Source organism: Spodoptera frugiperda, chromosome 1 (assembly GCF_023101765.2).
Source record: "Spodoptera frugiperda isolate SF20-4 chromosome 1, AGI-APGP_CSIRO_Sfru_2.0, whole genome shotgun sequence".
Lineage (NCBI taxonomy): Eukaryota > Metazoa > Arthropoda > Insecta > Lepidoptera > Noctuidae > Spodoptera > Spodoptera frugiperda.
Genome location: NC_064212.1, coordinates 366,242 through 379,832, shown reverse-complemented (window position 1 = coordinate 379,832; position 13,591 = coordinate 366,242). Strand labels below are relative to the sequence as shown.

The 13,591-nt window shown below is 33.1% G+C and overlaps 2 protein-coding genes across 3 annotated transcripts; one reads left to right on the top strand and one right to left on the bottom strand.

Annotated features, from left to right (window-relative positions):
- The first annotated feature begins 828 nt into the window (after positions 1–828).
- Positions 829–9,415, top strand: LOC118273036 (CKLF-like MARVEL transmembrane domain-containing protein 7). Its single transcript, XM_035589784.2, has 4 exons — positions 829–1,313; positions 2,454–2,601; positions 3,957–4,223; positions 6,438–9,415. Exons 2-4 carry the CDS (start codon positions 2,467–2,469, stop codon positions 6,576–6,578), a joined length of 543 nt encoding a protein of 180 aa, XP_035445677.1. The 5' UTR covers positions 829–1,313; positions 2,454–2,466; the 3' UTR covers positions 6,579–9,415.
- LOC118273035 (uncharacterized) lies at positions 9,412–13,320 on the bottom strand. 2 transcript variants are annotated; one of them, XM_035589781.2, is made up of 4 exons: positions 13,072–13,320; positions 12,446–12,572; positions 11,870–12,130; positions 9,412–11,684 (listed from the first exon to the last, which is right to left on the bottom strand). In XM_035589781.2, exons 2-4 carry the CDS (start codon positions 12,551–12,553, stop codon positions 11,598–11,600), a joined length of 456 nt encoding a protein of 151 aa, XP_035445674.1. In that variant the 5' UTR covers positions 12,554–12,572; positions 13,072–13,320; the 3' UTR covers positions 9,412–11,597. The 2 variants fall into 2 exon arrangements, with proteins under 2 accessions (XP_035445674.1, XP_035445675.1); XM_035589782.2 differs by having other exon boundaries at positions 12,446–12,569.
- Positions 13,321–13,591: the final 271 nt, after the last annotated feature.

The window sequence follows — 13,591 nt, the reverse complement described above, 5'->3', positions numbered from 1 at the left end:
CTATTGGAACATTAGACGAAAATTTCAAATGATTTATGTTTTGAACAGACGTAGCTCTCATTGACATCGACATATGTCAGATTATTTGACATATCGTTAGAGAGGTACTGATGTAACTCTCAATCGATTACAGTGAAAATCATAAAAGCAAACAAGAAAAATACTTAGAAATGAAACCAACATTTAAATAAAATCCTGATTTGCATTTGCGAATCTCCATTCTCCTGTACTACTATATCTGGATTTACTATGTAACGCAATATTATGGTACCTTACGTTGGATCTATGTTTAATATCCTTATGTACCACTATTTTATTGTATTGTGTAAATTAAAGATTAATAAATAAAATATAAATATCCTACAATGTAATGAATTTGTTATAATGTATCTTTTGAACAATGTATTGTAGAGATTGTGATATAATCAATTTATTTAATTTTATAACTATTCATACAATATTTTTTTTCTAAGATGATACGTATTTATTTGAACTTGATGAACTGCATTTGATTAATCAAGTCAGTTAACATGAAAACTTATAACCAACTGAAATAACCCAAAATAGCCAATGTCTGCCAGCCTGCCATTATCATCAGTAATCACTATCACTTTAATAGATTAAGCTATTAGAGTTTTAATTCTAAATAATAAATAACATCAAATTTGGTTATCGTCAATGTGGGACCAATAATAAAGTGTTGGTTAGTAACGTAATGTCATTTCAATCCAAATATTTCTATGTGCATTAGATATGCAGTACAATTAATCGATATTTTTTAATTCATTCGATAAATGAGATGTTTGCGCAGCCCTAGTTAACTGTTATCAAGATATCAAGAACAACAGTGAATCTAGTGAATCTTGAAGAATTATTATTTTGTTATAACTTATATTTAATTTAATTTAATCGTAAATGTAAATATTTAAAATCTTAATAAAACTAAATTATTCCAGTGTTAAAAATCACTTCATTCTACAATATATGTTTTACAATCGTAAATACATTGTACTGATTACATACGACGTTTCGTATGAATAAACAAATAACACCCGCGAAGTTATGTATGCTGTATGCTGAGTTAGACGGTGTTATTTAAAAATATGACTCACTGATGGTTTACACGGCTCGATATCGGTTAGGAATATAGTGTCAAGGCGACGGTGACTAAATAGTTACAGAGCTTCCTCGGCTCTCGGGTTCTCGGTTATCGCGAGATGCGATGTGGGTGTTTCAGTTTACGTGATTCTCTCCGCTGTGCTAGTGTACTGTGTTGATAATATTCAGCCTCCGTACTGCGCGTCATACTACGTGTGAGTACTGTTTATTTACGGTGTTTTTTTTTAATGTTTGTGAGCCAGTGATTGTCCAACAAGTGGTAACGATTTATTTAAAAAACTGTGATTTAAAATAATATCTGTTTAACTGTGTTGACTCTAAAATGAGCTTGTTTTGTTTTATATTTGATCAAATATCATATTTAACTATAATGTGTTATTGTATTTAATTAAAAATCAATACCTTACTAATTAGTGGTGGTAAAAAAAACCTTACTAGTTAATGTTATTTCAATAAAAATGTATAAATTCAAGGATCTTTAGCAGATTGTTTATCTGAAGTGTCTTAGTTTTGTCTGTATTGCAATCTTATCATTTACATAGATAAGGAAAAATAATATAAAACTCCAAGATGTACTATGCAAATTTATAATATTCTACAGTCACATATATTAATAACACGCAAATATTTCAAAACCAGTTAGATTCTCTAAAATACCAATACATATTTTTTTAAATTTAAAATAAAAAATAAAGTAGGTGCAGCAAGACAAACCAAATCTGTAGATTGTAGAATATTATTAATAGCTATTTCCCACATGCATGCCTGGTGCAGGTATTTAGTTTACAATACATAGAACAATCTGCTCCTAGATGTATAACTGTGAACAATATTCTTAACTACATAATACATTGGAAATATAACAATGACATAAGCAGACGGTGGTTTGATATGGTTTCAGAAAATGTATGAGTAATACATACATTGGTACCATAAGGTAACCACATTTAAAAATTACTGTTCATTCTTATGATTCATTTTATTTTTGAATGATTCACTTCAGTTGTAAGAAATCTAATATAGTAATTCATTAATTGGATTGGCTTCAGTGGAAGATGTGCCGCTTTGAGTGGCGCTACTCCGGATGCAGAGGTGATTAATGAGCACCTCGAGGTCAAATTGATTGATCCGTGTAATTGAAATGTAATTGGTGATAAGTGAATGATAACCGTGCTAATAGTGTCTTAGGTAGTAGGCAGAGGTCAAGTTCAGTGAATCTTATTGGGTACCTGGTTAGTTGTGTAGTAGATATTTTGCTTTATATCAGATAATTTACTTGGTACTCGTGATTCTTAGAATAAGTCATGTGGTACTTAGTTGTGCGATTGTTTCAGCTAAGCGTGTACGATGGCGTACCCCAACCAGCTGCCCCCGCCCCCGCCCCAGACCATGGGGTCCACAAACACGGTCTTCATCACGGAGTTACGATTCGACCTCTCGTATTTGACAACTTTGCCAGGGATACTTAAGGCTGTTGTTGTGGTAAGTCATATTAAACATTATGCCTCTTATCTCTCTCTTCCTTCTGCGCCAGAGGAATACGGAATAAATTAAACTCTCACTTTTCGCCAGTTCTGCTAAAGCCCTAGCTAACAATGGGCAAGCCTATATTCTAAATTTTAGGCAGTAAACCTAATACCTATGCTGACTCAGCATATGGAAGGTCGCTCGGTCGATTACAAGTAGAAATATTTTAAAGCAGTGCGCCATTTTTAAGTCACCGATTCTAAACACACGCATAACATTCAATTTGAGACTTCCAATTTGTGCGCGTCACTGTAATCTCATTTAGTTCCGCTAAGTAATTGTGCAATTTTGTGATGTGTCTTCACCATACTAGGTTTGTACGTAGTAGGTACTTGCACACCATCGGCACTCTACGAAGCAAATATTTGTAAATGTAAACGCTCGGTAAACGGTCGTTAAGTTACGTCAATCGGTCATTATTTACACATTACTAACTTATCACACGTGTAGGTAGGTTATACGATAACGTTTCACTTTGCAACTTAGGATAAGACCTTACCTTTATTTATAACTTAGTATGTACAAGTAAAAATAATTTTTCAGATCTCGATGCGTTATTTTTGTACAACGCCAGTGTACTTGACTAGTTGTTTATTTGGGTTACTGGGTGGAAAACAGTCCCAAATGTTAGCATTGGTCCCTCTTAACGTTTATATTTCTCAAGTACTCGAGATTAACTCGTTCCCTTGCCCCAATAACCCTTGACCTTGAAGATAGCAAATGGATGTGGAAATAGATTCAACGTACCGATCCAGATAATCAGTAGTTCAAAGGGTCCTCTATACATTTAGTACCTATGTTCTGGCGTTACGCGGCCGATGATACCTTGGCTATGCTTCTTCTTCTCAATCGTACACTCTTGGCAGAGTGGTCGTGGTTGCTTCGATGATACTAGGAGGTTACGCGTCGCACGTTCAGTTAAATATGGACCTTCCCTAAAGTTATTTCTGTCCACCATAAAACCAGCTCTTGTCCTTGAAATCAGGAAAACTATAAAGATTTATTAGTACCTGATTTCTCTAGACTTATTACTCTCGTAACTACGTTGTTCTTGTAGTGAATAATTAGCGGACAGGTTTTACATTCAGCTGCTATGGCGCCTATTAAAATTCCAAGCGGTTCCGCCAGGTGATCGGAAGCCCTTTTGTGCAGTATTCTTAAAATGCGACGAACCCATTTCTTGCCAATAACTAATTTCGTTCTACTGGTGGAAAAATTTTAGGACTGCTATGAAGTTGAGGAAATATCCACTTAATTTTTCTAATAACTACCACAAAAGCAGGTTTCTTTAAACAACAAATCTTTTGCAGCTGTTCAACTTAATCGGGTTCATCTGCATCCAGTCATCCGCATTCTGGTCAAATGGACGAGGAGTATACTTCAACATAGTGGCTCACCTGGGGCTCTGGTTCTCCGGCATCCTGCTGGCGCTGTACCTGTTCCACGTGGTGGAGAAGTACCACAACATCAAGTGGCTGAAGATTGAGATGATCGCGTACATTGTGATGGTGTTCCTGTACCTGATTGCGTCTACTATTGTCGTGGCGTTTGGAGCAGCTGGATACTCTGCTGCAGGGGTGAGTTCATTCATCACGATAATTTTATAATTTTGGGTAGACTAGGGACTAATAACCGGTTTTACTAGCCACCCCTGAACCATGTCTTACTTAGCTTGATGATGCACTTGAACTAAACCCTTACCTTTACTATTAGGTGTTATTTATAGGTTGGTGAAAACGAAAGAGTCAAGTTTAGTTTTCGGTAGGAGAGACAAATGCGTTCTTGTAAATAAGTAGTTCATACAGTCGAGTGAATTTGCACCCTCAATTCATAATACTCGTGCAAATAATAATTCTTATAAACAACGGTTGTCTTATCTCCATACCTGCGTAGTTAAGACGTTGAAAACAAAATAAGTAGGAGATGTGACAGTGATTCATCTTCTCGCATATTTTATCTAACTCGTGTCAACACCAAGGCCTAATATGCCCGATAGATGCTCGCCTACTGATAGATTGCAACATTATACAATGCATTATTTTGCTCATAAAACTTGAAGAAATATACTATAGTTTGGTACTACATGTTGATAGTTTGAGACCTAAATATCCTCTCTACGATGTTGTTATTAGCACGGCAGATTAACAGACAATAGAGATAGTCTGGCCGATGGTATCAGCCAGTGGCCACCTGTTGTACACTTTCAAAACAAAAGGAGACCGACGCCGAGTGACACACAATAGCCAGCCGTACGTGACCGATTTATAAAATATCCACATTTAATAGATATGTTATTCTAACTTTACATACATATAGCCAAGTAGTTACATAGGTATTGCGGTTGAGTGTCAACTTACAATACCTGATTAAAATGAGGTAAATCGTTTAGTTTTAATAAATTTATTTCCTTGTAGTTGTATGTATACCTACCTAATAAATACTGCGGCGATAAGAAGTATCCTTACTTCCATTGATAAGTACAAACCTACACATAATATTTATTGTTATATTTACTCTTAATTATGCGGTTTTAATGTGGAATATTAATATATTAATACATATAAATAGAACATAAGCTGACATCACTTAAGTTACGAGTATTGAAGAGATTATAGGAATTAACTACGCGTGGAGTTCAGTTAAAGTCATAACATGGGTTTGATGATTGTAATGGCAGCTGATGAGAAATAGTTATGCAAGGTTCGGAGAAATGACGCTGTGCCCAAATTAATCATTTAAACATACGGAGCAGAAATAACCTGATAATTATTATGGTCACCTTTTCGCTAATTATCTTATTATTTCTTGCATGTCACGCATTATGATAGAAGGGCTTGGACCTGCCCATTATTGCCTCGCCTAGAGGTCAGTAACACGAGACACGATACGAGCAGAGTAAATAGTCGTGAGTCCTTAATACACAGAAAATAGTTATCAGACATACAGGTTAAATACTACTCAATAAAAGCATAAATTCTAGGTTTTGTTTTATATGCCTTTATTAATATTAGAGTAGTTAATGTACCACATTTCATGACACAGTTGACCTCGTAACTATTTATTATTTATCAACATTACAGCCTATAGGCAGCTTTAACGACTTAGAAAACTTTATAACGCCATAATGAAGTCATAAACAGCCCATAATATAATGAACGTGATCCCGTTGGCTCCTTACGTTTCTCTACAAGTCTGCATCGACAGAATATTAATGAAGAACAAATGATTCATGTCCCATACTAATTTAAAGAATATTTTATTTAATGTGTATCAAATGAGTCGCTTCGTATGCTAGACACAATGAGTAGCTCGGTTTCTATGCACTGAATTACACCGGATCTAATATGCTACTGTGTGCGATTTCTATGTGAGATCTTGGTAGTTTTTCTTGTGATTTCCATGCAAGTGTAAATTATTTGTATTTTAAAGTAGAGGCTCACAGACTACAGAGTATGTCAGAGACTCTACAGTCATGATATTTCATGTCATGTGGGATCTTGAAGGAATATTTATAATGTATAAATGTGACTCTTTCGATAAGTCACCGTTTAATTCTCGAATAGGGTAAACTATTGCTGAACTCGTATTTTGTATTCAGCCAGGATCTCTACCCACACTTCTGTAAAATAAGAATAATGATGCGTCATATTTTTCTGATTTGGTTCTACCTTATATGCTAATTTGTCTAGCTAGATAATAAAATGAATTTTATTTTTTGGCATGCAATTTATAATACCTACCGTTAGTCTAGTCTACCTATTTGCATTAAATCATGTTATTTTCCTTTGCAGTTCTTCGGCTACCTAGCGATGGTGCTGTACGGAGGAGATGCCTTCCTCAAGTATAAAGCGCTGATGGCTGGCGAGCTCGCGCAGGGGCACCGCGTGCAAGCCAAGCAGACGCACGTGACCACGCCCCCCGCGTTGCCATAGCAACCTGCGTTTAGGTAAACTTGGATATTGTACATAATTACAATAAGAGATTGTATTTACTCGCATGCTGAGGAAGCTGTACATATTATACGCGGTCTGAACGTGTACACCTGCACAGATGCTAGCTCTTCAACGTACACTAAATTCGTCAACATTCTTCAATTGACTTCCAACCTAATAAGGTCCAAAATCGATTGCAGTATTTTGACAGCTTATTAACTTGACGAGCTGGTGTACACTTAGTCCTAATTAGCGGAAGTCTTCTGTAAATAAGTATGTAATCAACATCGTGTGTTGTCCAGCATCTTTGTTCAAGATATATTAATGGTAGGAAAACGAGTTTTAGAATATAAGCGCTCAAGTAATGGACCAAAGTCACGATTTGTTATTCACATGCTAATTGAAAATTTGTTTTTTACCTAATGAAGTTCGATTTCCAGTCTTATGTAATTAGTAAGAGATCTTAGAATCAATGATATTATTTTTGAGATTTTTATTTTGGATATTTTTTGGATCTTGATTGGTTGTCGAATACCTACTTACTGATTTAAATAAATTATTTCAAACACAATTAAATTAATTTACAAAGACTAGCTTTAAGTATAATTTGTGAACGACAATCAAAGGCGGCAACACTTTAAATATTTTGTTCCGATCACGGTCAAAATAACAAAAAAAGAACACAATATTTAGTGAATTTTAGTTTAAAATTTTGTAAAATTTAATTTAAAAGATATGGTATATTTCTGTTTCTCATTCCTGGACATTTTAGTATACAAGTCTACATAACTCGGATGCATAAAGTTACCTAAAGATTTTTACCTATTAATACCAAAATAATGAGTATGCAAAAACTGAGCGTAGGCAGATTATGTAGGTATGTGAAATACAGACTTACGGCCAAAATTTTTATCTCTAGAGTCTAGAGTGATTTTGGTTAATGAGAAATTCAATAGAACTAATGTTAAAGATCAATCCTTATCTAAATATTTTAGATTGAAGTCTGATACTAATTTCGGCTTATGATATGATAGCTGCAGTCTGTATTATATGTAAGCATGTGTTTCTAAACATGTCTGGATAACGCCTAGTGTCGGCCTAGTTTTCCAAGGTCAGGAGAAACAGTTATACCTAAGTGTAAATATAATATATGTAACCCAATTCCCACCAAGTTATTGTAACCCAGTTTCTGGTGCTGTGACGTCACTAATCATGTGCAGTGCCGGTCACAATATTATGTATCTGCACTGTAACATATAAAATAAATCGCGGACGCGCAATTAAATACCAAATCCTGTCCGATTTGATAGAGGCAGCATTCAAATTCTAAATTATTATTATTTAATATTATGTACCTAATGTGATAAACGTTTTACAATGATGTTAATTAAAAAAATTGATCTGAATGACAGCCATCAGAATCTGGGTATACTTGTTTATTAGTGCTGCACAAGGGCTTTAAATACCTCATTGTGTACTTATTTTACTATTTTATCCTTGTTTTTGGAAATTTTTCGCCTAAGAATTGAAGATATGAAAAAAGGTTCAAAAATAAATGTAGAAATAATCAATTACTAATACTTATTAAATGATATGATGTGTAAACATTTTGTGATAATATTATATTAAGCACTAACTTATTTAATCATGTTTAAAACATTCATAATTATGTTATTATTGTTGTAAATAGTAATCAAAGATTGTAATCTAAGTTGTATTGATAATTATATGAATATTTGTAGCAGATGCGATGTTATTAAGCAAGTTATACTTTTATTTGTAAAAATTTAGGAAATTTTATTCCATTTTATAAGCTTTTGCATATATTTCTTACATTTTCACTGGACTGCATACTCCGTCTTTGTCCATGGAGTTTAGAAGTCTCGGAATTTGGTCGACATTCTTCAATCGATTCTCCATTTTATTACAAAACAATAAAGTTGAAAATTGACAGAATGGAGTAACTAGACCCGCTACTTTTGTACAGTTAACAATCAAATGTCAACTTTACCACGCTAGTTATAAAGTTTATTTTGTAAATTGTACAAGTAATATTCCGTCCACTGTTCTCCACTATAGCTTTGCTCACGTATTGTGTCAAATATGTAATGATAAATAATATTAATTACGTATTCGTACTATGTAATGTGTATGCTCATCTTTATAATTAATGCTCTAATACACATTTTGAATGTTTCAAATTTAATTAGCTCATTTTATAAGGAAAAATGTATGTAATGCCGTAATGCATCAATGCATGCAATGCAGAGTACCTACAGTGTTTATAACAAAAGTGTAATTCCTAAATATTAACTAAATAACACGGTTTACTCACGTATTATTAATGGAGAAAGCTCTATTAGTTTTGAGTGACTACAGCCTACTTATACTGCTCATAATGAAGAGTCCCTGTGTGACTCGAAACTAGTATAGCTTTTCTCGATTAATTATACGTGAGTAAACGTGATTTTTAGTTAATTTAGTATGTCTCACAATAGCTATTACCTAAATGTTGTTGAAATTCTGATACATTGAGAAATTAAGCTACAACGTACCTATAGCTATGCTATAAGTAATGCACTGTTTAATTTTGCACCTTAACAAACAGTTTACGTTACAATTTAAAAAACTTTCACACAAAGTTACAAACTTTGTCGCTCACTGTACTTATTATATAAAACGAGAATCGTAACACCTTTTAAAACATTTTTCCTCGACCATTATATACAAATTTCTAGTAAAAACATAATTATACCTGTAGATATTGCGGTCTGACCGACTTTTGTTAGTATTTTCTTAATAATGATTGTTGTATGAAATAAAAGAACTGAAATGTATTCACAGTGGTTTTATTGCGTTAACAGTTACATATAGACATCAACATAGAGTAACAACAGCCGACACCAGCTGAGATTATAGAATATACAGTAAAAATTGAATAACTAGGGACAAAGGTAAGGAATTCTAACCCTGTGGCCACTACTGTCAATTATAGCCAATTAAATACGTTATTTGTTAGCTATCTGATCGTAGCAGCCAAAGGGTTAATAGTTGTACTAAACAAGGTCAATAAAACTAATTGGAAGAAATGTACCTCGTCAATTCCTTTTCATTTTGTCTCTACCCAATCTCTATTCAAGGTAAGAAAGAGAAAACTTTCAATAACGTTTGTGTTCAACTTGTTATGTTAACTTGTTCTTTTAAACAGTTCACAAATCGTGCAAATAATTACTTAAAAGTATAATATCCATAAAAAGATTAACAACAATAATACTTAAAAAGTAATAAAACTAAAAACAGATTAATAAGGCAACATATTTTACCGAGTTACCTGCAAGGGCTATCGTATTTCTTCTCAATAGAGGGCGGTAGTGTAGTTTTAAGTCATCTTCATCTATTGTAGCGTTAAGAAGGCTACCGTCCAATAATTTGCTTTTGTTTAAACTAACGCCTCTAATGACAAATGGGAATAGCCCTTTTTACAACCTTGGTATACAAACAACAGGTAAATACATTATTTTACTGAGTAAATATGTATTAATATCATTATAATAACATCGCATTATAGGTACAGGTAAAATATTAAACATTTTCGCTTATGATTAATAAGGGTCTGTTTCATAATATTTCATATTAATTTTTGTTAGCCTAACTAACGCATGTGATGTGATGATGATCTTCATATGAAATGAGTCAGCTAAGCAAACATTAACTTTATCAGAACATTGTGAAATATACCCTGAAAGTATCATGTATCCAACTAAGTAGGTACTTAGTTTATTTCTTGTTTGAATGATTTAAACAAACCTTTTAAGATAGGTAATATAAAAATATCTCTGTGAGATTTTACATTGATGTATAAAAAGTTAAATGCCCAGAGTTGGACCCTTTCTTAAGTATATCCAAAATACTGGTGGGTTAACATGATTAGTAAAAAAACTACTTCAACCTAAACAATAAACATGGCATATCCAAGTGCATTACTTTATAGAGATTTGTACAATATATTCTCAAAAATACGTTAGTACAAAATTAAATACATTTTATATCCAAAATATTTACTTATAATAATATTTTTTGTGCATAAACTTTTACAGGATTTAATAGTGAGGTTTATTCCTATCTATGTTCATTAAATTCTCAGCTTGGACTATCTTTGTAAGTACGTAACGACTTGCGCAAGGGCATACTAGCATCATGATGTCATCGTTACAATCAATCCCTAAAAATCCAAGTCTTTCCTTATCCAAAATTCCATAATGACAGTCTTTTTACACATATAAGGCATTGCATTGTATACTTTGTCTATTACTTAAATAATATGTTTTAAATCCATGCGATTTCTAACAGTGGCTGGGAAGTCTGAAAAATTCTTATTACATTTTCAACCTTATGGTTTCGTAATAAAGTCGAATTGTCGTGACTTCCAGCCCCGTATAAATATAAGCACACTGACAAGGCACATCCATAGCGTTGTGATTAAGTATAATTTTATAAATTCATATCTAAAGCAGTTTTCATAAAAAATATATGACTTTATTTTACATTATTATAAAATTGTGTTTGATCTTAGTTAAAAAAATCTTAATGATTATAAAACATGATTACACTAACGCAAATCTAGTAATTTAGAATAATAAACAAAACTACTGCCATTCTATTCAACAGTATAATATCAAATGAAAGATCTTCAACATCAGAAAATATAGCGTAAGATACACTTAACACTTAAAATGACTGGTATACACATTACATTACCAACCCTATATTAGTTAAGTAAACTTATTATATAAAAAAAAATCAATACTTTTTGCTTAATCTTGTTGAGTCTCAGTACCTAAATAAGACTTAACATGCCCTGGGAACGTAACTTAGGCATAGAACTAACCTTTAACCATTCAGACCGTTTAGAAGTGGAGTCAAGACCAGCTTACCGACATCTTAAATGCAGCATCTTAAAAATAATCTTGATCAATGTAACGAGTTCCGTTGTATGTAATGGTGACCATAAGATCTCTTTTACTGAGGCGGCAGTCCTCGCTTCCACGCCTTGTACTTGAGGTATCCATCGAAACTGTATGCAATGATTGCACATAGACCGAAGAACTGTAAAATAATAATCCAATATTAATTAACATAACAAGTAAATAGTCTTAGATAACATTTTAAATTGCTTAATTGAATTGATTTGATTAGATCAAGATATGTGGACATACTAAAAAGATTGAAATCTGGTTTGAATTTAACAACTTAGTGTGCCAAATAAAAAATGAATCCCTTTATTTACGTACCCCAACAGCGTATCCAACACTCTCTCCGATGGTTGAGGCGAATATAGAACATCCAATATATGTCAGACTCATAATGATACAATACGCAAACTCAAACTTGAGCCACGGCCACTTGTCGAATTTCTCTACAAAGTGGAATGTGTACATGAAGAGTAGCAGCCCTGTGATGATGATTCCAACCCAGTACAGGATGTTGTAGAATATTGCGGACACCCATGACCATGATATTTTGATGCATATAAAACCTATAAGGTTGCAGGCCTGTAAATTGAAAGCTACATTACTATCTTATCTAATGTTAGTTTATCTATATTTGTGATGAGTACTTGAAGATGATGTCACTCCTATGTATTGTGTAAGTGAGTTCTATATTAGTTCATGAAGAACTTGGAAAATATTTGAGCTCACAGTTTTATGTGGAATTTATTATTGCATGTCTGTTTGTTCTATGAAGGGCAGTGGGTGGGGCTGAGGGACTCTTACGTAAACAGGATGTTTGATGCCTTAAATGATATTAAGGGTGTAAAATGTTAGTATGCTAATATTTTTTGTTAAGGTAATGTAGCAATATCTTACCAGCTGCACTAGTTTGAGTATTCCGGGCATAGTTTGTATGTAGCCCTTATCAAACCGCACTACTTTTGTAGGCCTCTGCTGCTGCGGTGCTTCCTCGTTGTAATTCATTGTGGTGGTCAGTTAGCTGCTGAAATTTTAAAACAATTGCTGTATGAAATAGCATAGTATGCCATAGCAAACATACCTTATGTAGACTTATGTACCTTATATACTTCTAAGCAAAAATAGCAGAGGTACTATAATCTTCCATTTTTTCACTAAGACAACCCAGTAATAGAATATATTAATTGACAAATAAGTTTTTAAGTTTGCCCAAAGTAAATTGAAATATTGATAAAAAATATTTAACTAATGCTGTATGTATTTGTTAGCTAGCTGATTAGGCACAATGATAATCTCTTACAATTTCCGTCACTTCCAAAATGTTAGGTAAATTTTACTGAAATAGATTTAATTATTTTACAAATTTTCCTTCCTGTTATTTTAGTCTTATGGTCGTGACCATATTTTGTTGTAATACTACCGCTGTACATAAAGGAGAACCAATGGTCACACCCGAATTAACGTATTATCTAATAGCAAGACTACTGCACTGTCAATGAAGAAGAATAATAAATATTAATTACCTTAATCGTCCGCGTAGGAGAAATTATGTGGTCATTCAAAACGATGCAGCAGACACAGTATCTGTATCTTCTTTCTTATCTTCCGTGTTGTGATTAGTTATGTAGGTAAAGTTATAAGTTCAGGTGAATCCAAAGAAATTAAAATGTTTAACCACTTATGCTTAGTAAACAACTAAATTAAAAATAATTAGCAAAAAAGATAAACCACCCGTATGATGAACTTAAACTGTCAAAGTGTCAAACAACTGTCAAAATTGTTTACTACGAATTTACAATTGACGTTTTTGGCGATCGGATTCACCGATTAGAAATTTTGTATATTTGTAAATTGTAAAAATAAAACAGAGCAAACTATATAAAACAAAATTCATATAATGGAAGTAAAAGAACATTTATCGTATAAGTGGAATGTGCGTATGCAATGAAATAATATTTATTTGAGGTAAAAAAGACATCTTTGGTTACTTGTCCGTTCTCCATGGGCCTCTGTATGACATTGACATAAATTTGACAGTTATTA

Excerpts from the sequence above, each read along its gene's own strand:
- LOC118273036 (XM_035589784.2), top strand. The coding sequence starts at position 2,467 with ATGGCGTACCCCAACCAGCTGCCCCCGCCCCCGCCCCAGACCATGGGG. Across the intron at positions 2,602-3,956 it reads TACTTAAGGCTGTTGTTGTG|CTGTTCAACTTAATCGGGTT; the intron begins GTAAGTCATATT and ends AATCTTTTGCAG. Across the intron at positions 4,224-6,437 it reads CTGGATACTCTGCTGCAGGG|TTCTTCGGCTACCTAGCGAT; the intron begins GTGAGTTCATTC and ends TTTCCTTTGCAG.
- LOC118273035 (XM_035589781.2), bottom strand. The coding sequence starts at position 12,553 with ATGAATTACAACGAGGAAGCACCGCAGCAGCAGAGGCCTACAAAAGTA. Across the intron at positions 12,131-12,445 it reads TACTCAAACTAGTGCAGCTG|GCCTGCAACCTTATAGGTTT; the intron begins GTAAGATATTGC and ends TTCAATTTACAG. Across the intron at positions 11,685-11,869 it reads GTGTTGGATACGCTGTTGGG|TTCTTCGGTCTATGTGCAAT; the intron begins GTACGTAAATAA and ends ATTATTTTACAG.